The sequence below is a fragment of the Tupaia chinensis genome, unplaced genomic scaffold (genome assembly GCF_000334495.1).
Source record: "Tupaia chinensis unplaced genomic scaffold, TupChi_1.0 Scaffold000247_1, whole genome shotgun sequence".
NCBI classification, from domain to species: domain Eukaryota; kingdom Metazoa; phylum Chordata; class Mammalia; order Scandentia; family Tupaiidae; genus Tupaia; species Tupaia belangeri.
The window spans coordinates 4,816,299-4,837,280 of record NW_006159725.1 but is presented as its reverse complement, the minus strand read 5'-3'; the positions used below and the strand labels follow the sequence as shown (position 1 = coordinate 4,837,280).

The following is a 20,982-nucleotide window of genomic DNA, read 5'->3' as shown; positions in this document are numbered from 1 at the left end:
CACCCCTCCAGGGGTGGCAGCAGCATCTCCTAGGACAAAATATCCCACAAGTCAGAGTGGCTGGGCTCTGCCCCGGCATGCGGCTGAGCTGACCTTTGCCTCGTTCCCTGTGGTCTCCTCAATGATGTGTTTGCATTTCTCCAGTCATTCACTCAGCATGTGACCCCGAGCGTCCACTATGTGCCAGGCTCTGGCAAGACACCGGCAGGTGCAGAGAGGACTCTATGAAAGCTAGGCCCTCCATTCCACAACCACGTTAGGCAGAGCCAGGGCAGGCTAAGCTACTCCCCCTGCGTCCACTCTAGGCAGAGCCAGGGCAGGCTAAGCTACTCCCCTTTCCCAGACAGAGCAGGCACTCAGACACCTCATCTTCTCTCCATGCCACCTTGACACTGAGGACAGCCCCAGACCCCACCCCTGAGCCCCAGAGAGGCGGGTCCTGCCAGGCTGCTGGGAAAACCCGGGCTGACAAGCCAGAGTCTCCAGTGGTCTTAAAGGGAAGGACGGCCACAGCAGCAGCAGCAGCTCACCTCTGCCCAATGAGACAAGTGCAGCATTTTGTGGATCAAGAAGCACTTTTCATGCAGAATCTCCCTTTGATCTAACATCGGCTCTCTGAGACAACATAATCCCCATCGTACAGATGAAGAAACAGAGACTCAGAGGGTTAGTGACTTGCAAAGGGCCACTTGGGAAGAGGACTAAGAGCTGAGGCTCTAACTCCAGGGTTCTCTCCTTCTTCCCCAAGATGGGGACCCAGAAGACCAGCACTTGGAGTTGCCCTAGAAACTGCAGCACCAGGGAGACCCACTCTCCCACCTGGGAACTGGTTTGTAGTAAGTATGCAGTGCGTGAAGACACTGACTGACAACAGGGTGGAGGAAAAATGCTTTTGCTTCTGCAACTAGAGAATCCTTCTCACCTATGTGCTAGAGGTCACTGGGAAGAAAACCAACATGTGGACGTGGGGAGACCAGGGGCGTAATTAAGTTAGATGTTTAAGAAGCTATGCATTGTTATATACCTCCAATACAGTATATGATCAGGTTTCATGCTCAATGCTGCTCTCGAAGGTTACCATGAGAATATTAAGCGCCCAGCAGATGGTGTAATGGTTACGTCGCTGGACTTCCATGTAGTCGACTATAGTTTGAGTCCTGGACCTAGCAGCTTAAACCCACACCAGGCGCATGTGCATGCATGCCCAAAATCCTGAGAGGAGAATAAAAGAGAAGAGATTGAGGTGTGGCCATCCTTCCTGGGGGTGATTTCTCACTTTCTGTCTCTTTGTCCTTCTCTGTCTCTCTGGTGAGTGCACATGCTCAATAGCAAAAAAATCCTCTCTAAAAAATAAATAACGATTCAAGAGACAGAATTAAGAGTCAGCAGTGGGACCAACAGATGGCGTAATGGCTACGTTGCTGGACTCCCATGTAGTTGACTGTGGTTCGAGTCCCGGAATTGGTGTCTTATGCACACGCATGTCCGTGATCCTGGGCCAGCTGAGGCTGGAGTGGCTTGTGCCATCAAGATCCTGTCGGGGTTGCTATCTCATTCTCTCTCTCTTTGTCTCTGGCTCTTTCACTCATGGGAAAAAGAAATACTGGATCATCAGAAAAGTCATGACATGTTTTTCTGTTTTTTTTTTTTTAATGCAAAAACGCATTATGACTTTTCTGATGACCTACCTAGGACTAGTCTTATTGTGAGAAGGGATGAGAGAAGTCCAAGGCTAAATCCAGGCTCTGCAAGATCAGAATTTCTCCCTAAAGAAAGAACCTTTGAGGTCTTCTAGGTGAGTAGGTTCCCAAATGGGTATCTAATGTAGCATGCCCCTAGGAAATGGATCTAAGCAAAGCTGTGGTTTCAGGCTGTGTCCCCACCTGTCCCTGCCCACCTCCCTCCCTGGCAGCTCCAAGCAAGCTCCGCCCTGGCTCTACAGAGTCCCCTTACCGGGCTGGAGCTACCCTAGCCCGCTGCAGAAGCCTCCTCCACAGCCCGCCTTCTGCTCACACACCTTGCGTTTCTAGGAGGCTCTGGTTGCTTAAAACAACCTTCCCTTTGCCTTTTCTACACTTCCCCTTCATCCTCCTCCGCCTCTCATCTCACGGAGATGCCTCTTCCTCGCTCCAGCCCTACACGTTTAAAGAGCCACACTCATCCTTCTGGAGGACTGCAATTCTCTGCCCTCTCTGGAGTTAGCGCACCTAGGTCACAGCAGAAACCGTCTGGTTCCCTAAGTACCCTGGACACTGTCCCCAGATGTACTTAGTCTGTAGATTGCCCTCCTCCTGAGCTCAGGCCCCTCGGCTTAGGAAATCATAAAAATAGCTTCTACTTGTTCAGCTCCCATTGCGGACATGCCAGGGCCTCTGTAAAACCCCACCCCATCAATAATGAATCGTGCTCAGTATGGACAATGTCGCGCACTTGCCAGGTTCTGTTTTAATACCGTTATTAATTATTAATGAAAATAACAGAATGTGTGTTCCGTGGACACAGAACTTTGGCCTTTCTTTTTCCTTTCTTGAGAGGGAGTATAGGCAGGAGGAGAACATTTTGAAGCTGTCACCATCTTCCTGCCCAGGCTCCTGGTTAGCTAGGACCACAGGCACGCATCACAACACCCAGCCTGTTTCTCTTTGGTGGGGCCAGGAATCGAACCCAGGCCTCACAGGTGGTCTCGGCCACTGCACAGTGGTGCCCTCACACTTGCACCATGGCAGCTGGCCTACAATTAGCCTCTGGGAGGCTGCTATGTCTCCAGCCCCCCCAAGCTGCACCTCACTGGATGCATCAAGTATTGCTACTGTACTTGATTAGTGCTAACAGTGATCGTGCTCTGACTATGCAGTGTGCTGTCTGCCCTGCACCTTGTGGGCCCGCTAGGAGGAAGGCTTATTGAATCTATTTTTCACACACACGCACACACACACACACGATTTAACCACTGAGGCTCTCCATAGTTAAATCACCCACCTATGGCCCGATAAGCAACAGCAGGGTCTGGATTTGGACCCTTTGCAGGATTCCAGGGCTGTCCCCCGCCCCCACACCGTAAAACACAACCCCTTTCAGCAAATGGCACCCCGCGAAGAAAACTTCCCAAAGTGCTCTGAGTTAGGTGAGTGGGCAGGGGAGTGGCAAAGGAGCCTCAGGTTATGCAACTGCGAAGCAATGAAGTAACGGACAGCAAGAAGTCACTGTTGTACCGTGAAAGCGCTGTTTCTCGGGTCGTGAGTTCAGAGTTCACAGAGAAGTGATCGAGGGGTCACTGAGTCCTTTGGTGGGAGAGGGACTGCAGTGCTCCAGACTGTTGCCATGGAAGCACCCAGCACAGGAAAGGATGCATCCCTCAGGGAGGATGGCTGCCGCAGCCCCTCCTCCTCCATCCTCCTCCTGGGATCTTGGACATGCATACACACATGCCCAGCATGAGTTTCAAGCCACTGGGTCCAGGACTTGAACTGTGATCGACCATGTGGGAGTCCAGCAGCAATGAAGTAACGGACAGCAAGAAGTCACTGTTGTACCGTGAAAGCGCTGTTTCTCGGGTCGTGAGTTCAGAGTTCACAGAGAAGTGATCGAGGGGTCACTGAGTCCTTTGGTGGGAGAGGGACTGCAGTGCTCCAGACTGTTGCCATGGAAGCACCCAGCACAGGAAAGGATGCATCCCTCAGGGAGGATGGCTGCCGCAGCCCCTCCTCCTCCATCCTCCTCCTGGGATCTTGGACATGCATACACACATGCCCAGCATGAGTTTCAAGCCACTGGGTCCAGGACTTGAACTGTGATCGACCATGTGGGAGTCCAGCGACATAACTGCTACCCCATCTGCTGGTCCCTCCCTTAAAGTCCAGAGGACAATTTAGTACCAGGAAAGAGGAATGTGCTCTTTCAAAGACAGTTAAATTATAGAGTTCTGTTTTAATCGGACTGCACTGTGAATGACAGTTTAGGTAAATTGCAATGTTTTGGGGGGGGGCCCTCGAAGCTTTAAGATCCAGTTGTCCTTTCCAACACAAACCCCTAAGGGTCCCTGCCAGGCTGATGATTAACTGCAAGGCCCAACCCCTCCTGGCCTGCTCGAGTCCCCTTCAGCCACTGTCCAGGTGTCCCTCAAGGGTGCAAAGATGGGGCACTGTGCTTCCCACCTGGGGCAGAAGGACAGCTGAGCAGAGAATTGTTGAGAATCCAGAAAGGCAAGAGTAAATGGACCACTTCCCCTGGGACCAAGAGAAGGCTCCAGGAGGGATTCGTCAGAACTGGAGTCAACAGCAGCCGCCTGGACGCACGGCCCTCCGCTCGGCTCGCACTCACTCCCGCCCTCCATTGTGTCTTGCCTGTGACTCAGGCAGAAGGATCGTTGCTGTCATGCCTCGGTTTCTCCATTTAGATTACAGGGACCATCCTGTCTTCACCCTCTCCGGAGTTTGTGCCCGGAGTTAGAGCTAGCAGTGCCAGAACACACAAAGGCTGACTCAAATGACAGAGCCGAGCAGCAGCAGGCTGGCAGCACGATAATGGCAGGCCACCTGACACCTCCCGTCTGCCCCCAGCCTGCCCCGGAGCCATTATGGGCAGAGATGGGGGCTGAGGCGCTGGGCTCAGATTGCCGGCAGGTCAGCACCTGTGTGGCTTAGAACACGGCAGAGTGGTTCCTCGTGGAGCAGCCAGCTAAAGAGAGACCTGAAGGAAAGTGTGACTGTGAGGACGCCTACCCACACGGCAGAGCTGGGCAGTTTCCTGAATCTGCTCGCACGAGAGCCTGGGGACCTACTGTGAGTGGCCTTGGCCAGGGTGCACCTGCCCGGGGTCAAGGGGACGGGCGGTGGAAGCCAGCGTGTTAGACACATGTATTCTCTGCTGCTGCGTCCCGGATAGGCTCAGCTCCTCCACCCCTGATGGCCCAGCTTCTTCGTGCCTCGCCCACCTTACCTGTCATTGTTGGGGCATGCAAGAAAGAGGGTCCTATGTCCAGCCTCCAGAAGTCATCAAACTACCTGTCCCAGCCGCAGGTGGAGAGGACACGGCTGCTTGTGGTTAGGTTGGGGGGAGGGAGATGCAGGTTCAGGAGTTGCAGGACACTGTGAGGCCCTCCAAGGAGTCCCTGAGCACCTGAGCCAGCCGGCAGAGCCCCACTCTGCCAGCCACCTGCGAGCAGCCTCCGGGCCTCTGGGCTCACAAAGGGCACTTCCCACCCCCCTCCCAGGGGTTTCCCTGCTGTTTGTCACTGGCCTCAGGCAATGGCACTGTCACAGCCAGAGCCTCAGAGGACCAGCTAATCCCATTGCCCAGCAACAGCGACATCTCTGCACAAGGTTTTCCCTCGAGACCATGCAAAACCAGGGCCTCAGCCCATGGGAGTCCAAAGCCGCTTCAGATGGGAGCAGGGCCAGAAAGCCCCCTTCACCTGCCCCTCTGTCTCCCTTGGCCTGCACCCCGTCATTCCAGATCTGCCCCTGCAGACTCCTTTCCAGAGCAAGTGATGCAGAGTCGGCATCACAGAGAGCAGAGAGAAGCCAGGCCAGGCACAGGCTGTATGGAGAGGAGAGTGGACAAAGGAGCCGGCTGGCCTGGCTTTTCCTTTGCCCTTCACCAGCTCCCTCCTCTTCTCAGCCTCATTAGCCTGGTGTAGTGCTGGCCCTTTTAATTGTGAGATTGTTAGCTCTTTTGTCTGCTGTGCCACCTCTGAAAGAGAGCTCCCAATTATTTGAAAGAACCTTGAGATTCAGAGAGGTTGAAGGGCATGCCCAAGGTCACACAGCAAGTCAAAAGGCAAGGTGAGATGAGAACTCATACTCCCCAGGCTGGTCCTTTTTGACATCTCTGCAGCATACTTAATCATCGCCCTGTTTAAAAACAAGAACTGGGGCCAGAGGGTGGCGTAGTGATTAAGGCGCTGGACCCCCACATGGCCAACCACAGTTTGAGTCCCAGAACTCTGCAGCTTAATAATCACGCTGGGTCCATCTGGGTATGTACTGAAAATCCCAGGAGGAGAATGGAGGACAAGAGATTGCTGCATGGCCACCCCTCCTGGAGGGTGAGTTCTCGCTTTCTCTCGGTCTCTCTCTGTCTCTCTCTGGTGAGTGCCCATGCTCTAGGGGGGAATAAAGCTGTTTTGGGTCTGGGTTCATCAGCTCTGAGTTGAAGGGAAGCAGGCCCCCAGGATATCTGTTTGCCAGTTGGAGCTGAGCTAAGCTCAGCCAGGAGTTTCTAAAACAGCGCGTGTGTGTGTATGTGCGTGTGTGTATGTGGTAGTGGTGGTGGTAGCAGATGGTGTAATGGCTATGTTGCTGGACTCCCATGTAGTCGATCGTGGTTTGAGTCCTGGACCCGGTGGCTTAAACTCATGCCGGGTGCGTGTGCATGCCCAAAATCCTGAGAGGAGAATGGAGGAGAAGGAATTAGGGCATGGCCATACCCCATGGGGGGTGATTTCTCGCTTTCTGTCTCTCAGTTTCTGTCCCTCTGGCGAGTGCACATGCCCTATAGCAAAAACCTCTCCGAGAAAAAAACAAAGCCAGTGCATGTATGTGTGTGTGTGTTGGGGGGGTGGTTGTTGAGGCTGGGGGGGCTGAGGGAAGGAGAAGAGGGGGGGAAAGGTATAGATCTACGGAGGAGAGGGAAGGCAGGTGCTGATGTCAGTAAAGCCTCTCTGGGGCCACGCCCTGCAGCAGGCTCCTTTCCCCATGTGCTCTTCCATGGGGGCTTCTCATCCCTGCTCTTGGCTGATGAGGCAGCAGCGGTCACTCTGCCTTCAGACCTAGCACATAGCCTGTGGCCCCTCTTGTCCCTTCTATGCCTGTACTGCTAGCATGATTCCAGGCCCATCAGATGCATACAGCATTTGTGCAATTAGTAATAAACCAGACCTGCCCACAATCCCCAGAGGAGAGTGGAGGAGACGGGATTGCGTGGCCATCTCCCCTGGGGGTGATTTCTCGCTTTCTGTCTCTCTGTCTGTCTCTGTCTCTCTGGCGAGCTTACACTCCCTATAGCAAAAATCTCCAAAACTAAAGTAATAAACCAGACCTGCCTCCCTGCCGCAGCTAATGCGGGCATGTGCACAGGGAGACTGAGTGGGGACGGACGCAGGAGCAGGGGAAGGGCCTCCTACACGAGTGGTCTTAGCGTCCCTTGAGCAGCCCTGCTGGCCGCACCAGGTGATGAAGGCACCCGAGGCCAGGCCTCTTCCTCTTATCTTCCAAACACATGGGAACTTTCTAGCACCAGCCAGCTGCCTCCTCTCTCATGGCCTTGCCTCACTCCTGCTACACTGACCTCTGTCCATTCCTCCAGTGCACCAAGCTCCTTTCTGCCTGCTTGATCCTTCCTGTCATTCAAGTCCCAGCTCAGTGTCACCTCCTCCCCAACCATCCTGACCCTTCCCGAACCTCCCGTTCTTGGCCTCCACCCCAGCACTGTGCCCCGTCACCCCACTTGGCTCTGAACAGCAACCTCATCCTCTGATCCTTTCCAGTTTATCTGTCTGTGGCCTGCCCGCCCCCTCCCGACACTCTCCCTCTCCCCCAGCAGGCGAGTTTTCCGGGTCAGGCCCTCAGCCATCTTGCTCAGCATTTAAACCTCCAGTCCTGCTGTAATTATTTCTTACTCACTTTTGAACCCACAGCTCCTGAATCAGTACAGCCTGATACAATGTGTTTAATAGCAATAGTGTAATGCCACCCATCCTGGTTGTCAGATCAGGGGTGGCAAGCCCGTGGGCTGCGTTAGATGGAAGAACTCTAATTACAGTGTGCTGATGGCGTGTGCGTTCCCGCTGGAGTTAGTACGCCCCAGCGCATTGGCCACAACTCAGGTTCGCCTGGTCCGTCCTCATCTTCATTCCGCTCAGTCCTGGTGACGATTCAGGAGACGGCTGGAAATGAACTACGGTGCAGAGCCCAGAGTTCAGTTCTCCAGGTCATTTAGTGAGTCCCTCCCAGGTGCAAGCCCAGGGCTAAACACCCAAGGGACAGCAACAAGAAGAAAGAGCAGCCAGCACAATTGATATTTGTGAGCTAAAAATACCATTTTAAATTTTAAAGAAAAAAGATAGAAACGAGATGCAGTGACTTTCCTTCGAAGGCCACGCTAATGCATAAAGCCCTGTCCCAAATGCTGGGGGCCACTGGGAGCCCCCACATGTGCACCCGGCACCATCTGCCTGGTAGTGCATTTAAACCTCACAGTAGCCTTTTTTTTTTTTGGAGAGATTTTTGCTAAACAGGGTTCATGTGCTTGCCAAAGATACAGAGGGAGAGAGACAGAAAGCGAGAAATCACCACCAGGGTAATGGCCTTGCCACAATCTATTTTCCTCTGTTCTCCACCTGGGATCTTGGGCATGCACGCACACATCCCTGGCATGAGTTAGTAGCCACCAGGTCCGGGACTCAAACCGCTATTGGCCATGTGGGAATCTAGCAATGTAACCACTACACCATTTGCTGGTTCCCAGAACCAGTAGCCTTTTGATGTAAGTGTTGTTTTCCCCCCTTTAGAGAGGATAAACTTGGGCTTAGAGAGGTTAAGGGTCTTGCCCAAAGGTGCACAGTTAATAGGAAACAGAGCCCTGCAGACTCCAAGTCCAGCTATCTGCTCTACCTCCCAGCCACACGTGGCTTAGTGTCCCCAAAGAGCGATGCCAGGCACGTCCCTCCAGCAGTCCACAGACTCACGCTTGAAAGCAAAGGAAGGAGTTCCTCCCGAAGGCCATGTCTACCATGCTTAGCCATGGAGCAGGCAAAAGCTGGGGGCTCCCATACCTAACCAGGAAAAGTCACCCATTCCTAAAGAGGGCTGAAAAAAATTCTACACAGGAAATGTACAGGTCCTGCAGCTCCTGTAACCATCACCAGGGGGATCAGGACCTCAGTGCAGCAGAGCAGGCAAATCCCCGGATGGAGACCTTGAGCACTGCAGAGCTGCCACTCACCTAGCCCAGGTGCAGTTCCTGTGCCAAACTGCAAAAGGGAGGAGAGACAGAGAGAGAGAGAGGGAGAGAGGGAAGGGGCCAGAGAACATGGCCCAGGCAGTGCCCATCCTTTCACCTTTGCCTGGCAGGAAAAGGGGTGTATGTACCATGTACATGAGCCTTTAGGTGAGTTGCCCCCGTGTGTGATTCTGTGTGGCTCTGAGTGCACATGTGAGTTGGCATGAAGCAGGCAGCAGATGTGCCTTTGCATGTATTTGTGTGTGTGTGTGTGTGTGTGTGTGTGTGTGTGTGCATATCAATGGCGACCTAAGACTACATTCTCTGAAATATCATAATGTTCTGATAGTTTTTTGTTGGTCTGCTTCATTAGGTATAATGTGCATTAGAAAAATACTCAACTCTGTAGTATACCACTCAATGGATACCCACATAGACAACACCCAGAGTAAGATCTAGAAGTTTCCCAATGCACCAAAAGGCTCCAGTGTATTCCTTCCAATAACCACCTCCCTGATGGTAACCACTATTCTAGCATCTGTTACTACAGACTAACTTTACTTTTTTTTTTTTTTTTTGCTTTAGGGCACATGCACTCACCAAAAAAAAAGAGAAAGAGAGACAAAAAGCGAGAAATCACCCCTACAGGGGGGATGGCCATGCCGCAATCCCTTCTCCTTCATTCTCCTCTCGGGATCTTGGGCATGCATGCACATGCACCTGGCGTGAGTTTAAGCCACCGGGTCTGGGACTCGAACCATGGTCAGCTACGTGGGAGTCCAGTGACTAACCATTACACCAACTGCTGGTCCCAGATTAACTTTACTTCTTAAACATCATGAAAATGGAATCAGGCAAGGTGTACTTTTTGTGTCTAGTTTTCTTAATTCATCATTATGTCTCTGAGATTCATCCACATCATTGTGTTTAGCACTAGTTCATTCTCATCTATCATGGAATTAGAGTCCATTTATATGAATATACTACAGTTCACTCATCTCCTCCTCTAGTGATTGGCAGCTGTATTTTTCTAGTTGTTTAGTTATTGTGAATGAAGCTGCTGTGAGCATGCATGTACAGGGTTTTTGCTGGATACTTGCATTCATCTCTCCTGGACAGCATTGATAGGTCACAGACTCATAGAGTAATTGTATGTTTGGCATTTGTAGATTTAGTCAAATCACTTCCAAGGTATTTGTACCTCTTTACACTTCCACCATCAATGTTCAAGTTTCAATTGCTCCACATCCTCATCAACACTTACTATTGTCAGTTTTTAATTTTAGCCATTCTGGTGTCTATGTACAGATATTTCATGACAGTCTAAATTTGCACTTACCTGATGAATAATGATATTGCACATCTTTTGGTACTTTATTTGACACTGCATTATCCCTACTCTGTGAAATAGCTATTCAAGTGTATATAAAAATACAACATCTGTAAAATTAGGCAAATGATTGGCAAAAACAGACAGCAGAACAGAAGCAACTTGAGGTATTCAGCAGCACCCGCAAAAGCCCAGCAACCTGCAGTTTCTACCATTGCTAACTAGTTGCTGCAATTAATAAACTAGTTGAACTAGGTCAAAGAGGTGCATGACTAAATTTTTCATTTGAACTAATATTGAGAAACCACAGACCCCCAGCTTAGATTTAGCAGAAAGAAGGGAATGCAGATAAGAACCAAGAACCTCCCCTAGGCTGCTAAGCCCAGCTTGAGAAGCTCTGTCACTCAGCTCATGGACTGTTTTTCCTTCAATTGCAGGACCACGACAGTGACCAACCCCTGAACAGCCTCGGTAAGCTCAGGTCTGGCTTTGTCTACCTCACCTTCTGAGTTCCAATTACCAGGGAGATACTAAGTCACTCTTGCATGGCCCTAATCATCCCACCTAGTGCTAAATTACATGGGTGACATCCAGCCACCATTCAACAAACCAAATATTAATAACTATACATACTAGATACATTCTAGAAGTAAGAGCCTGGTCTCTGAGCACACAGAACTCATAAACCTGAAACCCCAAGAGCAATCAATGATTCTGAAATGCCTTCATTCAGCTATTCATTCTTTTACTCATTCAATAAAACTGTGAGTACCTGCCATGGCCGGGCGCTGGGCTGGATGCTTGCTGTAGCAAAGGGAATGGTCAAGCCTCTGCCTTTGTGGAGCTCATAGGCTGGCCGGCTGCCAAGGACCAGCTGGACAAAAAGCCTTTTAACTAATCGAAAAGAAAATGGTAGTTTCAGTCTGGTTTACAGGAGAAAAAGCAGATAATGAGTTGAATATTTACAAATTAAGTGTTTGGCTTTTGTGTTTTGTTTAGTTTTGTTTTTTCTCCCATACCTTTCCTTAAACCATTTTTGCGATAGGGCACATGTGCTCACAATGGCCATGCCACAGTCCCTTCTTCTCCATTCTCCTCTCCGGATTTTGGGCACGCACGCACACGCGCCCGGTGTGAGTTTAAGCCACCGAGTCCAGGACTTGAACCACGTTGACTACATGGAGTCCAGCGACATAGCCCATTATGCCAACTGCTAGTCTCCCTTGAACCATTGATACCTACTCTTGAGAGCCTGCTGGATCAGCAAAACAAATAAGAAGCAAATTAATGCAAACAGATTGATAAGAAAATGGCCGATCCCACTTACTCTGACAGCTTATTCATTTCTCCATTCAGAGTCACATGTTAAGAATGATGATAAACGAGGCAATCTTCAGCAAGTATGAAGGTGCCTAGTTTGTACTTTGGAATGTAATGTATTAACAGTCCAAGTGTCCCCAAGAAACACCGGGCACCAGATGCTCCCCACCTGAGTAAGTCTGAGAACAGCCAAACCAGAAAACAGCTGAGTTCGCTCCCAGCGCCTAATGTGAAGGGAGACAGAGAAAAGATCAGTGGCACCCATGTTGTCTGGGACAGCGCCAGGGCCAGGCCCTACAGGACATGCATATCATTGCTAAACAGAAGGCAGTGGCCTGGTGGTTAAGGGAAGCTGGATCCCACATGGCCAACAATGGTTCAAATCCCAGCCCTGGTTGCTTGAAAAATACCCTGGGCGTGTGTGTACAGGTGCCTTGAATCTCAATAGGATAGGAAAATAGAGAAGAGGAGATGGCAGCATGACCATGCCCTGTGGTGGGTGGTGCGTTCTCCTTCACTCGCTCTCTCATCTCTCTTTAGCAAGCACACCCTCTGGCGTCTGGCAACTATAAAACAAACAAACAACAACAACAAAAACCAGAAGGCAAAGATGAGGATTTTATAGGTAGAGGGAAGATCCTATGGTCCTCCAACTCAGAGGTAGAATTTTTTGGTTTTTTTAGATTTTTGCTTACCAGAAAGACAGAGAGAGAAAGCAAGAAATTGCTTCCTCCCACCCCCATGGGGGATGGCCATGCTGCAATCCCTTCTCTCCCACCCCCTCTCAGGGTTTTGGGCACACACGCACCCAATGTGAGCTTCAAATTGCCAAGTCCAGGACTCGGAACACAGATGAACTCCACATGGGAGTCTAGCACTTTAACCACTACGCCAACTGTTGGCCCAGTGGTGAGAATTAATATGGGTTGTTGGAGCTCAGGGACTGACCCTGCCTCTACAAAACCAGAGGTAGAGGACTAGCAGCGGAAGCCCTTTGGGCAGAAGGCCAAATGATACTGGCTTTGAAGGTCCAGAGAAGAGTATAGTCTGGCTGGGAAAGTCATGGGGAGCTTGTAGACATTCTAGCAGGCAAGCGACAAGATGAACGAAGCTCTGTCTGGCAGCAGAGTGCAGGACAGGCTGCAGGAAGGCGCGTGGCAGGTAGGGAGGCTAGTCATGAAAACCCTTCCCTGCCTGAGAACGTCTGGGAAGCAGAGACGCTGGACTCTGGACACTGGCACCCATTGCTCTCAATAGGTCATCCACTCTCCATGACAGCAAACTCATCTCGCGTTCCCAGAGGTGGGTGCTCAACAAGAAAGTCATGCATGAATGAATAAGCAGAATGTCCACAGGGCCATGGCCATGGAAAAGAAGGCAACTCTGAAGACCTTAAAAACAATACCAACTTGGACCAGCAGATGGCATAATGGTTACGTTGCTGGACTCCCACATGTTTGAGTCCTGGATCTGGCTTCAAACTCATGTTGGGTGTATGTGGGTGCATACCCAAAATCCCAAAAAGAAAATGGAGGAGAAGGGATTCTGGCATGGTCATCCCCTAGGGTGCGATTTCCTGCTTTCTGTCTCTCCGGTGAGCACATGCATCCTATAGCAAAAATCTCTCTAAAAGAAGGGAAAAATAGAAAAAAAAAAAAAACACAATATCAGCTGACGTTATTGAGAACCCACATTGAACCAGCAGTTAGTATAATGGCTATGTTGCTGGACTCCCACGTAGTCGAACGCGGTTCACGTCCCGGACCCAGTCACGCCGGGCGCATGTGTGTGCATGCCCAAGATCCTGAGAGGAGAATGGAGGAGAAGGGATTGCGGTGTGGCTATCCCACCCGGGGGGTGATTTCTCGCTTTCTGTCTCTATGTCTCTCTCTGTCTGTCTGGCGAGCGCACGCGCCATATAGGAAAAACCTCTCCAAAAAGAAAAAGTAAAAGAAAGAGAACCCACATTGTACCAGGTCCTAATAGTTCACGAGCAATATAGCTTCCGTCCACACCCTGGTGCCTGACCTCCACCGGAGGATAAAACTTTTCTAGGGAAACACCAAGTCTCCTAGACTTACTTTTATCAACACATCCATTAAGGTCAGCATTTTTTTAGGTACAGTCTCTGGCAGGATAGCTCTGCCTGCGGTTGGGCTAGAGTCATGTGACTAGCCATCCTTCAGGCAGAATAAAATGAGACCCGAAAGAATGAGCTTAGGAGAACAGAGCTCAGAGCAATTCATCTGTTCACTCTGGGGAGTTGCACCGCTGCGGGCACCGGAGACCAAGTGCGGAACAGACAGACAGAACGTTCTGTCTTCATTTCGAGGCGGGGTGGGAGGAGAGCGAAGTTATACAAAATATGCTATTTTTGAATGTTATTATGTAAAATATGTAAAAATATGTGTGTTAGAGGTGAGGGACATATGTGGGTGCTCTGGGGGGAAGAGCAAGGAGAAGTTGGAAGATTGCACCTTAAATAGGGAGACCAGGGAAGCCCTCACTAAGAAAGTGACATGAAGGAAGAGTCAAAGGAGGCCAGGGAGCAAGCCATGTGCAGGTGAGGGACACGGCCAGTCTGTCGCCATCTGGGGTTTCTTGGGGTGCCATCATTCCTGCCCCAGCTCTCACTGGAGAAGTCCCCGGGGCACCTCCTCAGCTTCTTACCTGCAAGGAGAGCTCTGATTCTGTCTGAGGATATAGCTTTCTGGAAGCACCCCGTCCATCCCTTTGGATAAGCCTGTGACATGGACAACGCAGCTAGTTACTGTTTCATCTGCGACAGGCAGCCGTCAGCTCTGCCTGGTTCCCCACCACAGACTCTTCCATTCCCGTCCACCTCCTCCCTGATGAAGGGTTCATCCTTTTTCTTTTTTCCTTTTTTTTTTTTTAGGTTTTTGCCAGAGGGTGCATGTGCTTGCTGGAGAGAGACAGTGAGAGGGAAAGTGAGAAATCACCTCCCAGGGGGGGTGGCCGCTCTGCAATCCCTTCTCCTTCATTCTCTTCTTAGGATTTTGTGCATGCATGCAAATGCCTGGCATGATTTTCAAGCTACCAGATCCAGGCCTCGAACCTCAGCCTTGTGGGAGTCCAGGACCTTAACCTCCATGCCACCTCCTGGTCCCAAATATTCATTTGATCCTGTCCTACTACTGCTCAAAAACTTAAAATGATTTCTCACTACCCTCAGGATAAAATTCAGACTCCTTAGCATAGTGTTCAAGAGTCTCCCCAAACTGCCTTTGCGGGTTCTGCCTCCCCCTGGGCTCATACCTGCCTTCTGTTCCAGGCCCACTGGGCGGTGCACACTCCCTCACCTCCACTTCTGCCTGGGCTTTCCCCACTGCTCCCTACATATAAGTGCCACCCTGAGGGTGATCTCTCCAGTCCTTCAATGCTGTCTCTGTTAGAACAGATGGCACTTTCCTCTTGGGAGGGCTGGCATCTACGTCTCTGTTTGCTTATTCTCCCAGGCTGCAATCTCCTTAAAGACAAAAGCCAGAAGCCAGCACATGGCATAGCGATTACATTCTTGGACTTCCACATGGCCGATTACGGATCGAGTCCCGGACTTGGTGGCTTGAAACTCATGCTGCGCATGTGTGCATCCATGCCCAAGATCCCAAGAAGAGAATGGAAGAGAAGGAATTGCAGTGTGGCCATCCCCCCCGGGGGTGATTTCTCACTTTCCCTTTCATTATCTCTGTATCTCTCTTTCTCTGGCGAGTGCAAAAATCTCTATCAAAAAAAAGACAAAGATCATGCTGAGACTTGCTGCCTGTTCAAAGGAGTTGGAGACGGAGCCTTTAGGATGCATTCATTCACAACTAGTTATTAAAACTTCATGACTTGACCAGTAGTTGGCATAATGGCTATGTCATTGGACTCCCACATAGCTGACCGCAGTTTGAGTCCCAGACCCAGTGGCTTAAACTCACACTGGGCACATGTACATGTATGCCCAAGATCCCGAGAGGAGAAAGGAGGAGAAGGGATTGCGGTGTGGCCATCCCCCCTGGGGGGGGTGATTTCTGGCTTTCTATCTCTCTGTCTCTCTCTGTCTTTCTGGTGAGCACATGTGCGCTATAGCAAAAACCTCTCCAAAAAAAAAAAAAAAAAAAACTTCTTGAAATATACAGGAGACCCTTGCCCTCCCAGAGCTTCTAGTCCAAGAAAAGAGAAGTCGAGAAGTCAGGAAAAGGGTAAATGATAGAGTTACATGCTGAGAGGCTCCGGCCCTGCCAGGGCAGGCGTGGGTCAGGCTGGGCCGGCGAGAAACACCCTGGAATGGGCTAAAGCAGGTTGAGAGGTGACAGGACACAGGCCGCAGGCTCAGTGAGGGGCGCCTGTGAAACGTGATGAGTGAAATGAGGTGGGCCGCCATGTTCGGAAGGAGCTGAGCCTGTACGAATAACTCGCCAGCATCAACCACCTCGCTTGCCCCAGCTTCCCTCCACAGCCTCCGCACACTGTCTTCGGGTGCTGACCACGCCCTCTGCCTCCCCTCTCCTTGCAGATGTCAGCCCCCTGCGCAAACCCCGCACCTCCCTGGAGACCTTCAAAAAGGTGGGGATCCCCATCATCGCGGCACTGCTGAGCCTGGTGATCATCGTCATTGTGGCTATCCTTAGTAAGTGACAGCCCCGCTTCCCTCCACAGCCTCCGCACACTGTCTTCGGGTGCTGACCACGCCCTCTGCCTCCCCTCTCCTTGCAGATGTCAGCCCCCTGCGCAAACCCCGCACCTCCCTGGAGACCTTCAAAAAGGTGGGGATCCCCATCATCGCGGCACTGCTGAGCCTGGTGATCATCGTCATTGTGGCTATCCTTAGTAAGTGACAGCCCCCCCCACTCTCACCCCTGTGAGGCAGTCCCCCACCTGCACCCCTCAGTAAGCACAGCCCCCAGCCACACCTTCCACCCTGCCACCCCCACAGCCGCAGGCAGAAAGCTGTGCAGAAAGAAAACACCTCCCACCCCGGCTTTGAAGGAGCCTTCCTCTAAGAGTGAAAGGGGGAGGGGAACTCGGCGCCCACCTATCCCCCATGGCTTCTACCCCAGATGATGCTGGGGAGAACTCTGTGGCACCTGTTACAAACCCACGCAGGCAGTTTGCAGGCGGCCACGCCCTCTGCCTCCTCTTTCCCGTCTTCTGCAGAGCCAGAGCTGCGTGGATCTGAGCGGGACCACAGGAAGAACAGGGAGCATTTCTTTCTTTTCTTTTCTTCTTCTTTTTGTAATATGCTATAGGGCACGTGCACTCACCAGAGAGAGAGAAGCAGATCCCTGGGGAGTGGCCATGCCACAATCCCTTCTCCTCCATTCTCCTCTCAGGATGTTGGGCATGTATGTACACACTTCCAGTGTGTTTTTCAAGCCACCAGGTCCAGGACTCCAATCATGTGGCTGGCCAGGTGGGATCCAGCTGCCCAAAGTGCCCTGCCACCGGCTGGTCCCAGGGAGCATTTCTGCTTGTGAGGAGTGGGGGTGAGGGCACCAGGGGAGAGTGGTCAGGTGGGCACTCAGCTCTCCCTTTATCGTGGCCAGTGCCCGAGACCCAGCTGAGCTTGAGCAGGCCACGTGTGACCAAGAGGACCGAACTGTGGCCCTCACGGTCCCTTTCTGCCCCCACATCCTGAGGCTGAGTCGTTGCCTTCAGTAACCCAGTAGCCACAGCAGGCTACAGACCAATGGCTTTCACAGCAGGGAACAGGGCACAGGGATCTCTGGGGCCTCTGCCACTTGCTGCTCTGTGAACTTGAGTAAGCGCCTCGACTTCGCTTTTTTTTTTTAAAAAAGAAGAATTAGTTTATTTCATTTTACTGTTATTATTATTATTTAATTTGACCAGAGAGAGAGGGAAGGTGAGAAATCAAGCTGCCAAGTCCAGAATTCAAACCACAGTCAGTTATGTGAGAGTCCAGGGCCTTAACCACCATGCCACTGCCAGCCCCAAGTTCCTCAACTTCTCTTAACCACAGTGTCCTCTTCTGTGAGACGGCTCATAACCCCCGGGAGTGGGGGGGACAGCAGTGAGACATGCATACAAGTCTTGGATGAAAAAGTCCGTGCAAACGCGTGTGCCATGCAGTGTGCAGAGATGTGACCCAGGACTGCCTCTGCTAACCAGGACAGGACTGTCTGTGCAGCTGGGAATGGCTGATCTTTTGGGACCTGCATGTGTAGCCACGGTGGCGTTTCTACCGCCAGCAGCTGCCACCCTGTTGGAGGACACCCAAGGGTTGGCTCCCTGGTCCAGCCTCCCATTCCACACTTGAGCACTGAAGCAGTCAGGGACAGAGCTGGGACAGGACCAGTCCCCCAGCTGAGCAGGTTCGTTTCCATCCCGTGGCAGTGGAAATGCCACCGTAAACAGCACCCAGGGTCCTGACAGCCCTGGTTGGGTGTGATATGTGGTAGCCATGAGCTACTTCTTCTTGACCTTGGCTGGCCCGACGTGACGGCGGCTTTGCTGCAGCATCAGCAGGCCACCATCCTGTCTGAGTCAGACCAGTGCCGAAGTGAGCCTGCGTTCTCGAAGCATATGTTCTGTCACAGTGAAGTGCGAACAGGTGCCAGGGCCACCCGGGGAGAGCCAGAGCCACTCAGGGAGAGCCAGGGCTGCTTGGGGGAAGCCAGGGTCACTCAGGGAGAGCCAGGGCCACTCAGGGAGAACTAGGGCCACTTGGGGAGAACTAGGGACACTTGGGAGGGGCCAGGACCACTTGAGGGGGAGCCAGAGCCACTTGGGGGAAGCCAGGGCCACTCACAGGAAGCCAGGACCATTCAGGGGGAGCCAGAGCCACTCGGGGGGAGCCAGGGCAGCCAGCAGAATAGATGGCAGAGTGGGGCCCCCTGGTCCTGGAAGGCCCCACATGGCTTCCATTCCCTGGATCTCTGGGTTCTCCAATCAGAGGTGGCCTTGTAATCCTCCATCGAGCGCTAGGCACCCTCAACTTCTGGCTTCTGGAGTCTCCAATGATGCCATTGTGTGCTGGCTTCGTCCCAGGGGGCTGGGTAGCCTGTCTCCCCCTGGCTCCTGTCATGGGCCAAACTCCTTCCCTTGGCCGCGCTCAAACCAGAAGCATTGGAGGCTGCAGACCACGTCCTGAGCACCTGCAGGGAGCAGCTTACCGTGCGAGCCCCGTGTGGTCCGGGAAGTAAACCTCGACTCTGTAATTCTCAGCTTCCCTCTTTGTAATACGAGTTAGCCATCAGGGTTCCAAGAGGAAACGCATGGGAAACGTCTAGCACAGCTGTAAGTGGGGACTGTCACCAGGCTGGAGTGATGCTGGGTGTGTAGGGGAGCCTCAGGCCAAGAGAGAGCCCTGTTAGGAAAGAGGCTTTCCTCCCCGCTAGGTTGTCGACTGTGAGTCCTGACCAAGAAAGAGTCTGTTTCCTGGGGGATTAACAACACTAAACAGGGGCCGGCAGGTGGCGTGGTGGTTAAGGCGCTGGACTCCCACACGGCCAACCACAGTTCAAGCCCCAGACCTGGCAGCTTTCTCTTTCTCTCTCTCTCTCGCCATCTCTTTCTCTCTCTCTCTCTCTCTCATCAAATTGAAGAATAATAATAAATAAGTAAAGTTAAATAAATAAGTCTAAAAAAAGAAAAACCACTCAACAATGACCCAGCTGTGTGCTCTGCAGGTTAGGACCACAGGGGAGGCCCAGATTCAAGTCTTGTCCAACCTGAGGCCCAGAGAAGCAGTGTGCACGACTCAGAGAGTCCTGAGGCAGGGGTAAGGGTTGTGAGCTGGAGGCCGGCCTGGGCAACATAGCAAGGCCCTTTCTAAGAAAGAAGTGAGTGGGGACCAGCAGTTGGCATAATGGCTATGTCGTTGGACTCCCATGTAGTTGACTGCGGTTTAAGTCCTGGACCCCGTGGCTTAAACTCACGCCAGGTGTGTGTGCGTGCATGCCCAAGATCCCGAGAGGAGAATGGAGGAGAAGGGACTGCGGCATGGCCATCCCCCCTGGGGGGTGATTTCTCGCTTTCTGTCTCTCTGTCTCTCTGGTGAGCGCACGCGCCTTGTAGCAAAATCCTCTCCAAAAATAATAATAATGAAAGGGATAAGTGGGTAGCCACATGCCTGCAGCCCCAGCTGACAGACTGAAGATGGCGATCACGACACAGTGAGGTCCTATCTTCGGACAAAACAAAACTCTGAACACTTTTCCAGGAGACTAAGACAGCAAAGGAGAAACAGAACTTAAAGGTAGCCAACAGGGGACAGCAGGTGGCATGGTGGTTAAAGCGCTGGACTCCCACATGGCCCACTGTGATTCGAGTCCCAGACCTGGTAGCTTTCTCTCTCTCTCTCTCTCTCTCTCTTGCACATGCTTTATAGCAAATTAAAAAATAATAATAAATAAAACTAAGTAAATACCTCTTTAAAAAATAAAATAAAGACAGCCTGCAGAGCAGGGCAAAACCAAACGTAACACCAACCTCTTTGTGGGTCTTTTGGTCCCAGATATAATCACCCAATTCTAGAACTGTACTTAACAGCGACAAGTCACTTTGACAACTGCCAGCTCTTAGCGGGTCTCAAAAGCCCTGGGAGGGAGTGCCACACCCCCATTGTATAGATGAGGAAACCGAGGGAGATGAATGCATACCAGGTGGCAGAGCCATGACTCACAACCCAGTTGTTGAACTCCAGGTCCCAGTTTTATTTATTCCTTGTTACCAGAATGCCCTGAGCCAGCACCTGGGGGTAGGAGGCTGGCAGGCTGGCATTGCTTCTAAACGTCTCCCACTCATTCTCTCTGGCAACTCCTCAGCCATCCTGTAGGCATGGGTCCTGTGGTTCTGTCTCCACAGTGCAGATAAGGAGAGCTGAGCATCTGGACCAAATGTACCTGCTCAGTGCAGGACTGGGCCTGGAACCCACCTCTGCCCGTCTCCACGGCCAGCAGTGTTTGCAGGAAAACACAGCCTCTCCCTGCCCCTGGCTGCCTATGGACCTTCACCTCTCTGCCCGCTCCCTGCCCTTGCCTTCCAGTCAAGGTGATTCTGGACAAATACTACTTCCTCTGCGGGCGGCCCCCCTACTTCATCCAGAGGCAGCAGGTGTGTGACGGCCAGCCGGACTGTGCCACGGGAGAAGACGAGGAGCACTGTGTGAAGAACGTCCCCGACGGGACTGCGGTGGCAGGTGGTGAGTCCAGGGACTGGAGACCAGAGGAACGGGTGCAGTGGCCAGTCTGCCAAGGCCCCCTCAGCCCACTGTCCAGCGTCTGCCCATTTCTGTGCTGGTCTGCATCGCTCGTGTAAGGCTCAGAGAAGGACCGTGTCCTGCCCACCTTCAGATCCCCATGCTTGGTACTTAGCAAGCACTCCGAGACTACCCCATGAGCAAACATGGACCAGGGGGACAGGGGGCT

The 20,982-nt window shown here is 51.9% G+C and overlaps 1 protein-coding gene across 1 annotated transcript in view; it reads left to right on the top strand.

Moving 5' to 3' along the window:
* Positions 1 to 501: 501 nt before the first annotated feature.
* TMPRSS4 (transmembrane serine protease 4) overlaps positions 502 to 20,982 on the top strand; it is a 35,598-nt gene continuing 15,117 nt past the window's right edge. Inside the window, exons 1-5 of the mRNA XM_006148850.2 lie at positions 502 to 666; positions 749 to 836; positions 10,708 to 10,741; positions 16,110 to 16,223; positions 20,601 to 20,756. Coding sequence (XP_006148912.1) covers positions 644 to 666; positions 749 to 836; positions 10,708 to 10,741; positions 16,110 to 16,223; positions 20,601 to 20,756 — 415 coding nt within the window. The 5' untranslated portion in view covers positions 502 to 643. The remainder of the gene's footprint in view (positions 667 to 748; positions 837 to 10,707; positions 10,742 to 16,109; positions 16,224 to 20,600; positions 20,757 to 20,982) is intronic.